The sequence below is a fragment of the Rhinolophus sinicus genome, linkage group LG10 (genome assembly GCF_036562045.2).
Source record: "Rhinolophus sinicus isolate RSC01 linkage group LG10, ASM3656204v1, whole genome shotgun sequence".
In the NCBI taxonomy this organism is placed as follows: domain Eukaryota; kingdom Metazoa; phylum Chordata; class Mammalia; order Chiroptera; family Rhinolophidae; genus Rhinolophus; species Rhinolophus sinicus.
Window position 1 is genome coordinate 16,807,112 of NC_133759.1, and position 15,454 is coordinate 16,822,565.

Sequence of the window (15,454 nt, forward strand, 5' to 3'; positions counted from 1 at the left end):
GCCAAAAGGTAGAAGCAACCCAAGTGTCCACTGACGGGATGAACAGATAAAGAAAATGTGACAAATACACACAATGACATATTATTCAGCCTTAAAAAGGAAGAGAAGCCTGTCACATGCTACCACATGGATGAACTGTGAGGACATTATGCTAAGTAAAATAAGCTAATTACAAAAAGAGAAATACTGTATGTTTCCTCTTACATGAGGTGCCTAAAGTAGTCAAGTTTGTAGAAACAGAAACAGAATGGTGGTTACCAGGGATTAGAGGAATGGGTGAAAAAACAGTTGTTGTTAAAGGATACAGAGAATGTTTCAGTTTTGCAAGATCAGAAAGTTCTGGAGATCTGTTTCATAATATGAACATACTTAATACTACTGAACTTAAAATTGGTTAAAATAGCAAGTTTTATGTTGTGTTTTTTTACCCACAATAAAAAAGACAAATTCAATCACAGTGATAGCCAGAGTCTTACCTAATATGCCAAGCATCCAGCAGCAAGCAAAATAATCAGAAGCCTCCTTACAAAACAAACAAATAAACAAACAAAAACACTGAACAAACCATCTAGGAGAACCAGAACCCACTGTGTGTGCCACAGAGTCGTGCCATAAAGTAAAACTTTCCTTGCTACGGCATTTTAGTAGTCTCCCCTGTAATGGTGGCCAGTTTTCAGCTTGCCTCCAACCCTCCTCAACCTAAAATGAAGCAGACATACATACCAGCTACTGAGATTTCTTAAATAAATATATTAAAAACCTATAATAACCAGGATGTGAGGAAGGAAAGCCTGCAACAAAATAAAGATCAAGGTCAACAGAAAAACTGTGCCCAGAGTAAACAAAGATGATTCCAATAATGGAAAATAACATTTCAAAGATCCTAATTAGCATCCTTAAAGAGATTCAAAGATGGTACATCCATAAAAGAAGAACACGATGTTATTTTAAAAAGAACAACCCATGAATAAGAAAAAGCTCCTGGAAATTAAAAACTTGACTGCTAAAAGTTTTTCAAAAGAAATATTAGAAAATAATATCTAGGCAGCCCATAAAGTCAAATAAATGAAAAACGTAAGAGTTATGAGTAGCTCAGTAAGCCAACATCTGACTAATTCAGCATTCCAAAGAGAAGAGAGAAAAAGTGAAGAGGAAATTACCAAAGAAATGTAAGGAAATGTTCCAGGGCTAAAGGGAATATGAGCTTTCAAACTGAAAGGGAAATGCCACATACGAAAAAAATGAAAGCCAGTTAGATTTTTTGAGATTTCTAAACACAAAGGATAAAAAGAAAATTATAAAAATCTTCCCAAGGGAAAAACAAAAAACAGGTCACCTACAAAAGAACAAAAATCAGAGTTCTCATCAGTAACACTGGATAGTAAAAGGCAAGGAAACAATGCCTTCAAGTTCTGAAGAAACAATTCTAATAAATTCAAAAAGTATATGTTAAGGCCAGTATGGCTGGAAAAAAAGAGAGCAGGGGACACAACGGTAGGCAATCATTTCCGGGAGGTAAAAGAGACAATTCATGCTGTCAAGCCTTTAGCTTTCACTCTGAGTGAGGTGGGAAGTCAGCAGAGTTTTGAACAGAGAATCACTCAGCCCACACACTGTGGACAACAGACTGCAGGGAAGCAACACTGGTGAAAGGAGGAGACTAAACTGCTGCAGTGAGGTGCTAACAGGGTGGTGACTGACTAGAATGGCAGCAGGAGAGGTGCTGAGAGGTGACTGGATTTGGAATGTATTTTAAAGAAAAATTTGATAGGATTTGCTGGTAAATTATTTGGATGTGGGGAATGAAGCAAAATAGTGTCAAGAATAACTCCAAGGTTTCTGACCTAAGCACCCAGGTGCCAGAATTTCACACCAAATTCACGTGAGCGCAGAATGCAGACATTTTCAGAAAAAGGGAATTCAGAAAGTTGACCTTTTCTCAGAAAGTTACTTAAGAATGTATTCTAGCAAAAGAGGAAGACACAATATCCAGAAAACAGTGGCTCTAACCAAGGGAGCAGTAACAGTCCAGGATGTTAGTTATGCAGCAGCTTTATAGAGCAAACAGTCCAGATTCAAGCAAAAAAGAGAAGAGGCCATAAGTGAGACTCTCAGGAAGTAAGGGACTCCAGAGAAATAAATAGTAAGACTGAAAAGTTTAGAAAATCTTGAGAATATGATAAAAGCACACGATGTATATGGTGGTGGAGCAAGTTCTACACACACACACACACACACACACACACACACACACACACCCAGCAATATAACAAAGTCATGGCTAAATATGAAGCAACTGGTCCTAACACATGACAAAAAGTCAGTGAACTTCAGAAAAAATGAAACACAGTCCAAGCAACAGATACGGGGTCAACTTTCTATATACAAGATACATAAACATTTTAATTGCAAGATACACACACACACACACACACACACACACACACAATCATCTCAGGCTGTAGTCTGTCATTTTATTTCAACATTTCTCATGTATAAGAGACTTTGTGAAAAAAATTTTTTCTTATAATTAAATCTTATCTTTTTTCCTTTCTGATTTCTATCAGATCTAAACTTAAATCAGGTTTTTTTTCAAAATAAAAATACTCAATTCTCCTTTCTTCAAAGAGATCTTTTTTCTTAATGTTCAACTCTTCTCTATTTGTACCTGAGCTCTTTTTTTTTTCACACTAAGCTTTTCAAAATGAAAATAGCTGTTATAAATAGTTTTTATAAAAGTCAAACAATTGTTTACAAAAACTACAGAAGAAAATGAAAAATCACCCAATACCCTCCACCTCCCAGTTACCCACTGTTCATAGCACAGCAGCTCTGAGCTGTAACAGCCTTTTATTCAATATTCCATGGATATAGCTTTAAATGTCAAATAGATATTTACATTATCATTCTTAGTATTCTAAAATTACACAATATTCGAATGAATGAGTAGTTCGTGCTTTATTTAAGAAAGGTATTATTGAAGAACATTTAATTCCCAATATTTGCTAATAGAAATGCCTTGATGGAGTACCTCCTGCTTTATGTATGCTTTTTTTTTTTTTTTTTTGCCTCCCACTTCTTCCAGGAACTTGGATCATCATTTAATCTATCTCACTTAGGTATCTGCTAGTTCTCCTGCCATTGGCTCCCTATTCTCAGCCGACCAGTTTGCTTGTCACAACAGCACTAAAAACTCTTTTCTTGACCTTGCCTCTCTCTCAGCATAATGCTCCCTTTATCCTAAAATCTTTACTGCAAATTTTCCGAAATAAACAACCCGCATTTGCTGTTTCCATTTCATCACTTCTGTTCCACCCTTCAAACTGACGCAATTTGGCTGCTTTAGCGTGACCTCAGTGAAATTTTTTTCATTGCCAAATCCAGTGACTTCTCCAACCTTACATGACTTGACTTCTGTCAATAATGTTCCAACCGGGATGAACATCAGAGTCACCTGGAAATATTTTCAGATTCTAATTCCAGTGCCTCTCACCTTGAAACTTCCTATTACATCTGGCATTCTGTAACTTTATCCTTAAAGATACCGATGTATCTTTAACATTTCGCCAGGTAATTCTAATGTGAGCCAGGTTTGGAAACCACTGGCCTACATGACTTTGAAAAATCTCCTGGCATTCAAGTCCATGTCTCTATTTTTCCCTGGTTCTTCTGAGATCTGAAAGCTTTTTCTCAACCTCATTCCCAGGACTCTCTTCCACCGTCTCCCCTGAATGTTATATTCTCTAGCTCTGGCTTTCACACTTTTCCCAATCTATACTCTACCAGAGGAGATAAATGTTTTATCATTTAATGATAACTATTCCCAAAACCATGTCTCTACCTCTTTTGAGCTTTAAATCTATTATTTCCAAATGCCAAAGAAAAATTTCTACCCAGAGAAAACAGAGAAAAGTCAAACTCAACCTGTCTATTGAAAGGAATAAATATCTAACGGTCAAACCAAGTTATAAATCTTGAAGTAGACCCTTAACTCTTACTCTTCCCTCTGACTGACAGCAGACCCAGTCAGTTTCACCTCTGAAATGTCTCTCAATCCCATCCCTTCTCCTCTGACCCACATATGTATATACTCCTTGTCTAATTTCATCCATCTCTCACCATTTCTAACTGGTCTGTTTCTTCACAGTTTCTGGAATTAAGCTTTCTTGATTCATATCCAGCTTCATGAAATCCTTACCATATGACCTTAGAAACTTAATCATTCTAAACCAGTTTGCTCAATGGGCTATTGGGGAAGTAAGACAGTCTGTGTAAAGCCCCTTCCACAGTGCATGGGTGGAATAAGTACTCAATAAATGTTAGCTATGAACATGTAAGCTATATGAGTACAAAACTCAGGAGCATATTCTTTACAACTCTTCACAGTCTATTTTCCAATGTCTTCACCCTCCGTAATCCCCAACTCAACCTATGGTTTCAAGCCCTAACAATAATTAATAGTAACATGTATATAATTTATCCTGCATAATATTGTTATGTAATAGTATACAGTATATATCCTATAATGCATACGTACTGTAATAATATATTATATATGGTTATATTAACACAGTATTATAATTTTTCATTGCAGCTACTACCTACTGAGCACTGTTCTAAGGACTTTACATGTATTCATTCATTTGATCCACACAAGAACCCAGTAAGATAAACAGTACTTCACAGTACTAGTCCCCACTTCACACACAAGAGAAAATGAAGACACAGAGAGGTTAACTTGCCAAGTTAAAAAGCTTTCACTCTTACGACCTTTCGTTATAATGTTCTACCTGTAATGTTATTTTCTACCTGGAAAGAACAAATTCATCCTTCAAGGTCTCACTCCAACATTGCTTATTTTCAACAGGAAGAATTAATTTCCTCATCCATGCTCCCCCAAGTCTGTTCACAGACTGATCAACTGTCTTCCCAACCAGCCTGAGTATAACTGTCTTATTCACTTTTATAACTAGGACAGTGCCTGGCAAGGCATAGGCTCTCTACAAATATTTGGAAATTGCATTAAAAGTTGAAATTAAAAAGAAAAAGGAAATGTAAAACTTCTTATTACTTAAAAAGAGTCATTTGGAAAGCAATTTTTAAAACCTAAGACAAAGTGTTTAGACCAAGTTTCCTACCATTTTTAATTAAAAAATTACATACCCAACTTTACAGATCCTCCAAAAAGTGAACCTTTATCAAAAGCATCCTTCCAAGTAAATGTCAAGCAGATCTTAATAGAAAAAGAGAAAATGGAAAACTATGTTACCTTCTTGTAGCTCATTAAATATTAAGTCTCTTTCAAAGAAAAACCCATAATGAGGAAAAAGACAAAAGCTTCAACCTGTCTAAAATATTATCTTCTCTAGCCAATCAATTCATTTTCCTGTTTCGTAATTTTTTTTTTTTTTTCAAATAAAATACTGGCACTAAGTTATTTCAAATGGTCACTCTGCTTCAGTAATTGTACATATTGTCTTCTCCAGAAAACACGATCTTATTCATCTTTATTAACACACAATGGGTTGAACAGAATAGGAACTTAATAAATGCTTGTCAAATAAGCCAAGAGAGAAGCACAGGCAATAAAGTAAGTATTACAGGTTTCCCAGAAGATAAAGTTAAAAACTATTCCATGATGACAAAAGACAATGCTTATCTTTGGTGGGTGGGGTAAAGTAACATTTTATTTCTTGATTTCGGCAATGGTTATACATGTATATTTGCTTTGTGAAGATTCAAGCTATATATACGGTATGTTCACTTTTCTATATATCTGTTGTACATGAATAAAGGGTTTACTTAGTAAAACAAAAAACCACATCTCAGGCTTCTAAAATATTCCACACATGAAGGTTTAAAAGAACTTAGCCTCTTTTAAATTATGTATGACAATCTAATTTTCTAACTCTAGATTAATTTTCAATACACACAAAACTAGAAAGAATAACATAATGAACCCCCATATTCCCATCACCAGTTCTACCCTTTTGCCCTTTTTGATTCATCTACCCCACCCCCCACTTTCCCTGCCCATCCACCCCTATCACCCCAAACACACACATACTTTTTTTCCTGCAGTATTTTAAAGCAAATCGCAACATATCACACCTATAAATACTTTATTACTAGAATATTTAATGTATTTTTCATTTTAAAATTTAGAAATGTTGTAGAAATTAAAGACTTTCAAGGTTCCCAAATAAAACTGTAATCCATCAGCATCTTCACTATCCAGCCTTTTAGAAAAAGTAAAGTTGACATTCTTATACTGTAACATCTAATCACAACAGCACAACATTGTATACAAGTTGTTTACATTTAGGTACTTGTACAATTGTTTAAGTACATAAACTGAGACTAATTCTTTCTGAATTAGATAATTTCCTTAATTCTGTAAGAGCCAAAGGACACTGTAGATTAATCCGTCAATAGGTCTTATTGATATGAAATGCAGTAAAAAAAAAAGAAAGAAAGAAAAGAAAGAAAAGCAGTCCAATGCTCTACGTGAGCCCAGAAGTGACTGAGGAATGACATGAATAGAGTTCCAGGAGACATTCTTCAAAAAGACATAGATTCATATCAGATGAGCCTAAAAGCTTCCAATTTGTATAAAAGTCTCATAAAAACCTAAAGATAGTGAAGAGACACCATTTATTTTAATAAAACAATACCATGGGTGGGAGAAAATGAGTGACTTGCCATTATCATATAATTTTGAAACAAATTAAATAAATGACTTACCTGATTTTCAGAAAATGGAAACTTAGGTTCAATGGCACAGACCTGATCATAGTATCTAAAAAAGAGAGCAAAATTAAAAATTACCAGAGCTCAATATTATACGCATTTATGCAAATACAACCGGTTAAAGAGTATACTAAAATTATTCATGCTTACTTCAAGTGGCCCACAAATAAAATTCAATCAGCCATTTTTAAGTTAATGAACATAATCTTTTAACGTGTAACCCAGGAGCTAAAACGCATGCAATGAAAAAACTGTGAACAAAAACTCATACTCACCACCAAAGAAAAATACTCATCAACTATTATTGCAGGAAATCAAACTATTTCTTAAAATACTATTTTTTATTAGTATAACTGTTTACATCCACAGGGCAAATTAATAGTTCCACTTCTGTCCATTTCCACCACTGCCACACAGTTCACCAAAGCCACTACCCTCCCTTTAAAGGAGACTAACTCAAAAGTTCCCCCACCAGCCTATCTTGTTTTCTCCTCCCTCATTCTTTGCAATCTGCTCTCCACAGAACAGCCAGAAGGATCATCAAACATGAAGCCATCTTCCCCTCATCAAGATGACCACTGAAGTAGCAAGGGGGGTAAGGGTGTATCCAAGGCCAAGCTTTCTAGCTGGCCTCTCCAATGTCCTCCTTCCCTTATCTCCCTGCCCCGCCATCCCTTCATCAGGGCTATCTTCCCAATGGTTATTTCTGAGGCCAAGTCTTTGGAGGGAGAGGCAACATGTCTGAAACTAAATTTTTGGCTGGCATGGCCATGCGTTTCGTTACAAACGGGAAGAGCTGAGCAATTAAGGAACTACATCAAACATAATGGGAGCCAGGTTTCTATAAGAGAAAGGAGTTACTAATAAGAGAAGGGAGAAGGCTAGAATAAACTTTGTGGCTTTGGACTGGAAATGGAAGTATCAGTGTAAACCCACTTTGTAATACAGTGGAAAAGTAAGTGTGTGTGTGTGTGTGTGTGTGTGTGTGTGTTCCCTAAATGTATATGCTGAGAGGGTCTAGAAGCAGTAACACCTAGGTAGTACTAAGCATATCTAGTGCCCAGATAAATAATGCTCTGCGTTAAAAGGAGCCAGTACTCCTTAGATAGATAGCTGACTCACCACGGAGACTGAGCAAACTGAAGAGTCAAGCCTAAGACATCTTGCTATGCCCAAAAGCTAAGGAAGCACTCAAAAAATAATGAGGACACATCAAAAGGACACAGTCCCCTAGCTTCAGTGGGCTCCCACTAGCGAAGTCTAGAACAATTTAAATAAAATAAATAACAAATCATAATCCACGGAGGAAAATAAGACCACCATTCTGAAGTAAAATAAACAGGTCGCTAGGAAAAGCTCTACCACACTGTACAATGCCAACTAATAAATCTAGAAAAAATAAGCAAGTAAGAAAAATCACCATTTGGTACCTTTCAGAGTATAGTATCCGATTCAGGTAAGATTCATCAATGGATGCTAAAACACGAAAGTCAGATGAAAACAGGATATTATAGTCTGAAAGTATCTCCCCACAAGATACTATTACAACACACTTATTAACTATAAGGTTAAGAAACCTGGCAGACACCGTCTTAACTAAGCAATAAAAGTTACCATTACCAGTAACAGGACAAATTGACATTCTGTTCTTCCTGATAACATTAAAAAGAACATAGCATCACTCTGGTGGTACTACTGCCCCAAAATGCATTAATCACAAGGAAATATGAGACAAATCCTTAACAAGGGACATTCTACAAAGTAACTAGCCTGTACTCTATAAAAATGTCAAGGTCGTGAAAGATAAGGAAAAACAAGAACTGTTCCCAGATTGAAGAAAACTAAAGAGACAACAACTAAAGGCAACACAGGATTCTGGATTCAATTGTGGACCTGTAAACAACATTATTGGGAGAACTGACAAATGTTTAATGAAATCTATGGATTAAATGGTAATATTCAACCAATGTTCACTTCCTGATTTTGAAAGTTGTACTGTTGTTATATAGGAGCGTATTCCTGTACTTAGGAAACAAACTCTGAAGTATTAAGCACTCAAACCCTTTAATGGATTCCCACTATTCTTAAAACTACATCTAAAAATGCTGACAAGGTCTAGCATTACCTGGCCATCATTCAACTCTCCAAGCCTCACCTCAGAGCACTCACTATTCATCCTAGTCGCTGAAGTCCATGCTCTCTCCTGGCCCCAGGCCTTCACACACGTTTTTCTCTGTACCTAGAAACTTCCCACCACAATTTTCTACCTCTCTTGTCTAGGCTGACATATCATCAGAGAAGCCTTTTCTCATTCATTCGTTCAACAAATAAAAGAAGGCTGACAATTAAGTTTGCGAACTTGTTGCAACGATGTTGCTAACCTTTTTTTGATATCGGAGGGATTCTTCATTATGAATTTGTACCAACTGTACAGTTAACCAAGTTTACTATTTGGAAGTGCTGAAAAGGCTGTGAGAAAAAGTTAGACAATCTGAACTTTCTGCCAACAATTCATGGCTCTCGCATCAGGACAATGCACCAGCTCACACGGCACTGTCTGTGAGGGAGTTTTTAGCCGGTAAACAAATAACTGTATTGGAACACCCTCCCTACTCACCTGATCTGGCCCCCAATGACTTCTTTCTTTACCCGAAGATAAAGGAAATATTGAAAAGAAGACATTTGAATGACATTCAGGACATCTAGGGTAATACCACGACAGCTCTGATGGCCATTCCAGAAAGAGTTCCAAATTTGCTTTGGAGGGTAGACTAGGGGCTGGCATCAGTGCATAGCTTCCCAAGGGGAGTACTTCGAAGGTGACCATAGTGATATTCAGCGATGAGGTATGTAGCACTTTTTCTAGGATGAGTTTGCGAACTAAATTGTCACACATAGTATACTAAGAGCTTACTATGCACCACAGTTCTAAGACATAGGAATTCAGCAGTACGGAAGCATTTTATAATGTGTACCTTTCAGAAGCTTACTGCTAGAGGGATAGACAAACAACATAAATAAGTACAAATATAGTATAGCAGATAGTGATAAGTGCTATGAAGAAAATTAAAGAAATGAGAGGGATAAGGTATGGTATCTTTACATCTTCTACCCTATTTGATTTACAAATTGCAGCAATATTATTAGTGCTAAGATTATCTCAGTATCTTCACCTCAAAACCAACAATCAGAATGTAAGCAATAATTCTGAAGTCAAATAGAACAGTATTTCTTTCCTGGTCTATAAAACACCAGCACTTGGAAAAATTTTCAGAAATTGTGCGACTAGTTCCATCAATTTTATTTTACAAACAAAACAGATATTTCCCCAATGCAACAAACTAAATTTTAACCCACAAAAGGGTGACAGACTGATCTATTTAAAAATTTTACCAAGTCTATATAAATGACTCTTGAGTTAAAGAAAACAAAACTAAAATTACCAACTATTAAAGAATAAATATCAATGAGAATACAACATATCAAAAATCAGTTGGATGCAGCCAAAAGCAGACTCAGAAAAGACAGTCCTAAAATAAATGTATTAGAAAAACAAAAAACATGAAAAGTTAATCATTCAATACAAAAAGGAAGAAAAAAAAGAAAAGAAGTGAATGACAATAGCAGAAAACAAAACAAAACAGATTTAGTTTGGAAAAAGAAAAACGTGCAAAGCTTTAGCAAATCTGATCAAGGAGGGAAAGTCATACATAATATATGAGCAACATTAGGAATAAGAAAAAAAATTGTAACTACAGATTATGAGGAAAATAAAACATTTTGCAAGGACTTCTGTGTGACAAAAAGATATCACAAACACAATTAAGAGACAAGTAACAGATTTGAAAATGAGACTTGCAATATATATAATGGAAAAGGATAAACAGCCAGAAAAGGTAAATAACTCCTAAAAATCAGTGAGGAAAACACAAACAACCTATAAAATGGGCAAAGAAAAAGAACAGGCAATTCACAGAAAAAGAAACTGAAGAGTAAATGGAAGATGCTGGACCTCAGAGAAATCAGAGCACTGTAACCTAAAATAATGTATCATCTCTCATCCATCAGTTGAGCAAAAAGCAATAATCTGAATTATTAATCAGCGAGTATTAGGAAGGACATGGAGATAAAAACAAACAAACAAAAAAAACAAACTCACAAATTCCTGCTGATGGGAATGTAAATTGATACAACCACTGTGGAGAGTTGAAAAATGCAGATACCCTCCTCTTCCACTTAAAACAAAGTGCTGTACAAACACCCTTTTCTGCTTCCTCAAAAAATTCCACTAAAAAAAGAAATTAAAAAGATAAAAATTCACAAGGACCAAAAGAATGGGAAAGGGCACAACAGCATACAAGAGGTTTCAGTGACATTTTCTAAGGGGTGAAAAGTGAATGAAGCATAGAAAGCCAAAATTCTAACTGCCTAGAGGGAAGTGAGCTAACAAAGCATGAGCCAAATCATGCCAGAAAAGCCAGAAAGGGTCTGAATTAAGAAGCACGAGGTACCACTCACTGAAGGCAGGAATTCAGTGTGAGGGTGGGAAGAGAAGGTGTGGTGGAAAAATCTTTGAAAGAAACCTTCAGGCTACCAGATCCTCTACCCGGAGGGTAGGTTTACTCCCAAGAAATGTTAGGGATGTGAAGCGCAGCTCAGGTGGTGATGAGCACAGCTAAGTGGGGCGGATGGGGACTGAGGCTACTTGCCTGCACGTTCTGTCTCCTTCCTTCCTAACAGCACCCCAGATTTCAGCTGGGTATGTGGCTGCCTTTAATAAAAATTCCTTTTCCTATCCTACCCTTCTATGAGATGTGGACATTCGTAATGTCAGTAATGTATGTACAGAGTATTGCGGGGCAGTTTCCAGGAAACATCCGGAAGGCCGAGCCCTATGCCTCCTTTCTCTTCCTCTACCCCACTGTCTGAGACTTGAGCCTGACTGCTATCTGGACCCTAAGGACAAAGAGTCCAGGTTTTGCAGAGCAGATAGCTGGAGGGAGCCCGAGCCCAATAAACTTCACAGAACCACTATACCAGCCCTAGACTACCAGAACTACCTACCTACCAACTTTTTACAGGAATAAAATCATAGTTTAACTCACTGATAATTTGAGATCTATCACATGCAGCTGAATAAAAACCTAATACAGGCGCCACTCTAAAAATAGATATAAAAGATTGCACACGTAATTGTTGAGATCCCCAACCTCCACTCCCCCGATCAAATTTCAGAAAGTTGATAACTAGGCTTTTTCATGGAAGTAGACTGGAAGCTTTCTCTCTAAAGAAACTAATCGCCACAAAAGACACAGACGATGCTATCTGGAGTTTCCCCCAAAAAAACCAGCAGGTTCCCCTCTGATCACCCTAGAGTAAAGCTCACCATTTGCTAAGGCTCTTCTAATTAACTTATAGTCAAAGCCACTTCATAAAGCATGATGTTCATTCTCAGTATCATACACATAAATGTATATTTCTGGAAATTTTAACAGAGCATCTACATGTTAGTAAAAATAAAAAGGCAAGTCCATTACTGGACCTGTTTGCAGAGCTATGTATTTACCAAGCTAGCTTCTATTCTTTAGAAATTAGCTTACCCCTCCTTTATGAAAATTGTATTTAAAAGTTAAAATACAATTAAGTTAAAAATGTGTTAATTAATGTTCAGTTTACACAATTATCCAAAAATAATTATTAAAAGATATTCTGCTTGATTGAAATGAACATCTCACAAATGATTTTTACAGCATATGTACCTAAAGAACTTTTGTACACACCTCCACTATAAAATTTAATAGACAGTAGTCTATGAGCTTACCCTAACCCCACTAGAAGAGCAAGAAGTGAAAAAAAAGTAGTTGTTAACGCTAGGAGAAGATAATATGGCAATGACCAAAGAAACATGGTAGCTTCAAAGAGACTATCTCTGTAACAGCCCTAGTACCTAGGAACAGTTCTCACAGTTATGCCTGGGAAAAGAAAAAAGGAATCAACAAATAAATGACGTTTTAAAGTTCACAGGAAAACCCCATCAAAACTACAATCCACTATTCTCTCGACTGTTGGTCTCAAATCCATGCACCAATTGTCTATGAAGACTCCAAGCTCTTTAAGGGTTGGGACCAAAACAAACCTAATCTATTCAACAAGATTGTCATACTACTACTCAATACACTCGTGCTTTTTTAACACTACTAATGGAAAATCCTCACTGAATGCTATTTATGTCTACATAAAAACAGCTTTGGAGATTTTTTTTAAAGTGTATTAATTCTAAAGAATGTGTAAGTATCCCTAACTAAACTTTTAAAAAATGCTTATACTAAGTGTCATATAATGATCTGTAGAACCCAACAGTCTTATCTTTAAAACTGAGATCAAGAGGTCATAATCCCTCTGAGCAATCTATTCGATATGCTCCTTTGGGGGAACCATCTCTTCCCGAGTCCATATTGCTTTGATCTCGGAGGATGAACAAGTTAAACCAGTTGAGTGATTCAGACAAGGGAATTAAGTACATTTTCCACCATCATACATGGGCACAAGCCAACCCAATCAAAGGCCTCCCATGGACTTCCACCAGAGCTAAGGAGAAAAGCACTCTTATGTATGATTCTGAGTATTACGGACCGCTGCAATTACAGTGGAGCTGCCAGAGGCCATGTCTCCCAATACAGGAACAAACCTAAGAGGGAATCAACATGGAATCAAGAGGTACCTCCAGCGACGCCTAAAGCTAAGGAAGCAAAAGTCCTGGACTTTTCAGTCACTGGAACAAATAAGTTAGTTTAACTTGAGCTTCCCTTACATCCTAATACAGCTGTATTTCTCCTGTGAAACAAGAACGTTACACACAGGAAATGAGATCATTTAACAAGGCAGTCCAAAGAAATTTTTTAACTATAAAGTGCTATAAAAATGTTCTGCTATCCTAACTGGAAAGAACCAGGCAAGAACTCTTATTAAATACAGCATGAGCTCAATAAGCTTTTACTAAAATAACGAAATTTGCTCCATTATGTGCATACCTGTTTGTGAACAAACTGACTGTAAGCAACTTGTCTTGAGAAGGTTCTATTATGTCACTCAAATTTGATTTCAAAAAATTGTAGCTCCTAAACTTTGGACTTCTCAGTCTGTCACCTGATTATAATGAACTTAGGAAGAGGGCTCATTTCAAGCGGACAAAAATAGACATTTATTTATTCCAGTGTCTCAATTCTCCCACTTCCCTTAAGCAACTACTATTTTGACATCTAAATCTGGCCAAGAAAGTCTTAAGACGGTGATGCAAAACCGGGGGGAAGAGGGGAGTCTCAGAGACACCCCCCCAATGAAAACAAAAATGAACACTAGTCCTGGGTACAAGTGGCAAGAGAGAGAGTTTGTGGCAGACCGTTCCCCCCAGGTATCCGGATCTACCGAGCGCCAGTGGATCTAGGGCGGGGGCGAGCCGGCCAGACAAGCAGGCAGTCAGCGGTGGCCAGCGGTGCAGCTCCGCTCACCAGGAAGGAATGCGGCCACACCTACGGCCCCACCAACGCAGGGCGGGGCGGCCGGACCGGGCCGTGGGTGTGAGAGGGAAATAGGACGAGCGAAGGAAGGAAGTGGGGCGGCAGGCTGCACACAACCTCCCGCGCCCGGCCCAGGCCCACCTCAGGAGCGTCTCCAGCGCGCCCTCATGCTTGTCCAGCGGGCGGCCGAGCGCGGCGCGGCGCAGCTTGTTGAGCTCCTCCGCCGCGCGGCAGTACTGGGCCTGCTCCTCCCCGCCGCTCGGGTACGTCTGCTGGATGAATTTCACCAGCGGCTTGGCCAGGTCCACCTCCGAGGTCTTCTTCAGTTGTACCGAGATGAACGTCGCCATGGCGAGCACCTCGATCGCCTTCCGGCCAAATAAACTGCAGGACAGCGACGAGGCAGGGGAGCGCGGGACACCGGCGAGCAGACTGGCGGACCCACCGGCTGACGGACGTGCGCTCGGCCTGCGATTCGGTCCGGCCACTTCCGGGAGCTTCCGCGCAGGCGCCCTCGGCGCACCGCCCGCTGTCACGTGAGGGAGTCGGGCTGGGAGCTCAGCTCACCTGGGCCCTGCTGGGCCTTGGCTGCGCGATGAGGTCCTGGCTTTCTTCGCAGGTGGCATTCTCCCCTTCCTCCTTACTGCCGCGATGGGTGAACAGACACGTTCACTTAAAAGTAACCATTCCTCCACTCGAACATCTCCGAGCGGTACCCCTGTTATAATATATACCACCCGCGAGAGTTTGCAGGGACCTACGCAAGACCTTATAGCCTCAGGGTTATTGTGACCTATGGTAGTTCATTCAGCGGACTGCTGTGTACAACCACTGAGTGCATAATAAGCCTACAAGGCAAGGTCCCAGCACTGTGCAGTTTACACTTAAGATAAAAACGCAGATACGAAAAAAGTATGGTACAAAAACAGGTTTTGTCATGCGGGGTGTCAGGCAGGGTCTCTGGTCCTGCTTCCCACATAAGAACGCAGGATAGGGTGAGGCCAAAAAGGAACACAACACCCACGGAGCCATACATAGGGGAGTCATACCACTATATTCCCGCTGATGGCACTAGTCTCACTGGAGGCTGGAGTCACATTACCTGCAACCTGCTGTCCACTACTCCGCAACCCGCCGTGCTAACTGCAATCCGCGCTTGCCAGCCACCATCTTCTTGCTAGCCCCTA

The 15,454-nt window shown here is 38.7% G+C and overlaps 1 protein-coding gene across 2 annotated transcripts in view; it reads right to left on the reverse strand.

Annotated features, from left to right (window-relative positions):
- Positions 1-14,763, reverse strand: part of PDCD6IP (programmed cell death 6 interacting protein) — a 51,293-nt gene extending 36,530 nt beyond the window's left edge. Inside the window, exons 1-3 of one of the 2 annotated variants that reach the window (XM_019727688.2) lie at positions 14,409-14,750; positions 6,745-6,799; positions 5,164-5,233 (exon numbers count right to left, since the gene is read on the reverse strand). In XM_019727688.2, coding sequence (XP_019583247.1) covers positions 5,164-5,233; positions 6,745-6,799; positions 14,409-14,617 — 334 coding nt within the window. In that variant the 5' untranslated portion in view covers positions 14,618-14,750. Of the gene's footprint in view, positions 1-5,163; positions 5,234-6,744; positions 6,800-14,408 lie in introns of both variants that reach the window. The other variant, XM_019727687.2, reaches the window with a different exon arrangement.
- Positions 14,764-15,454: the final 691 nt, after the last annotated feature.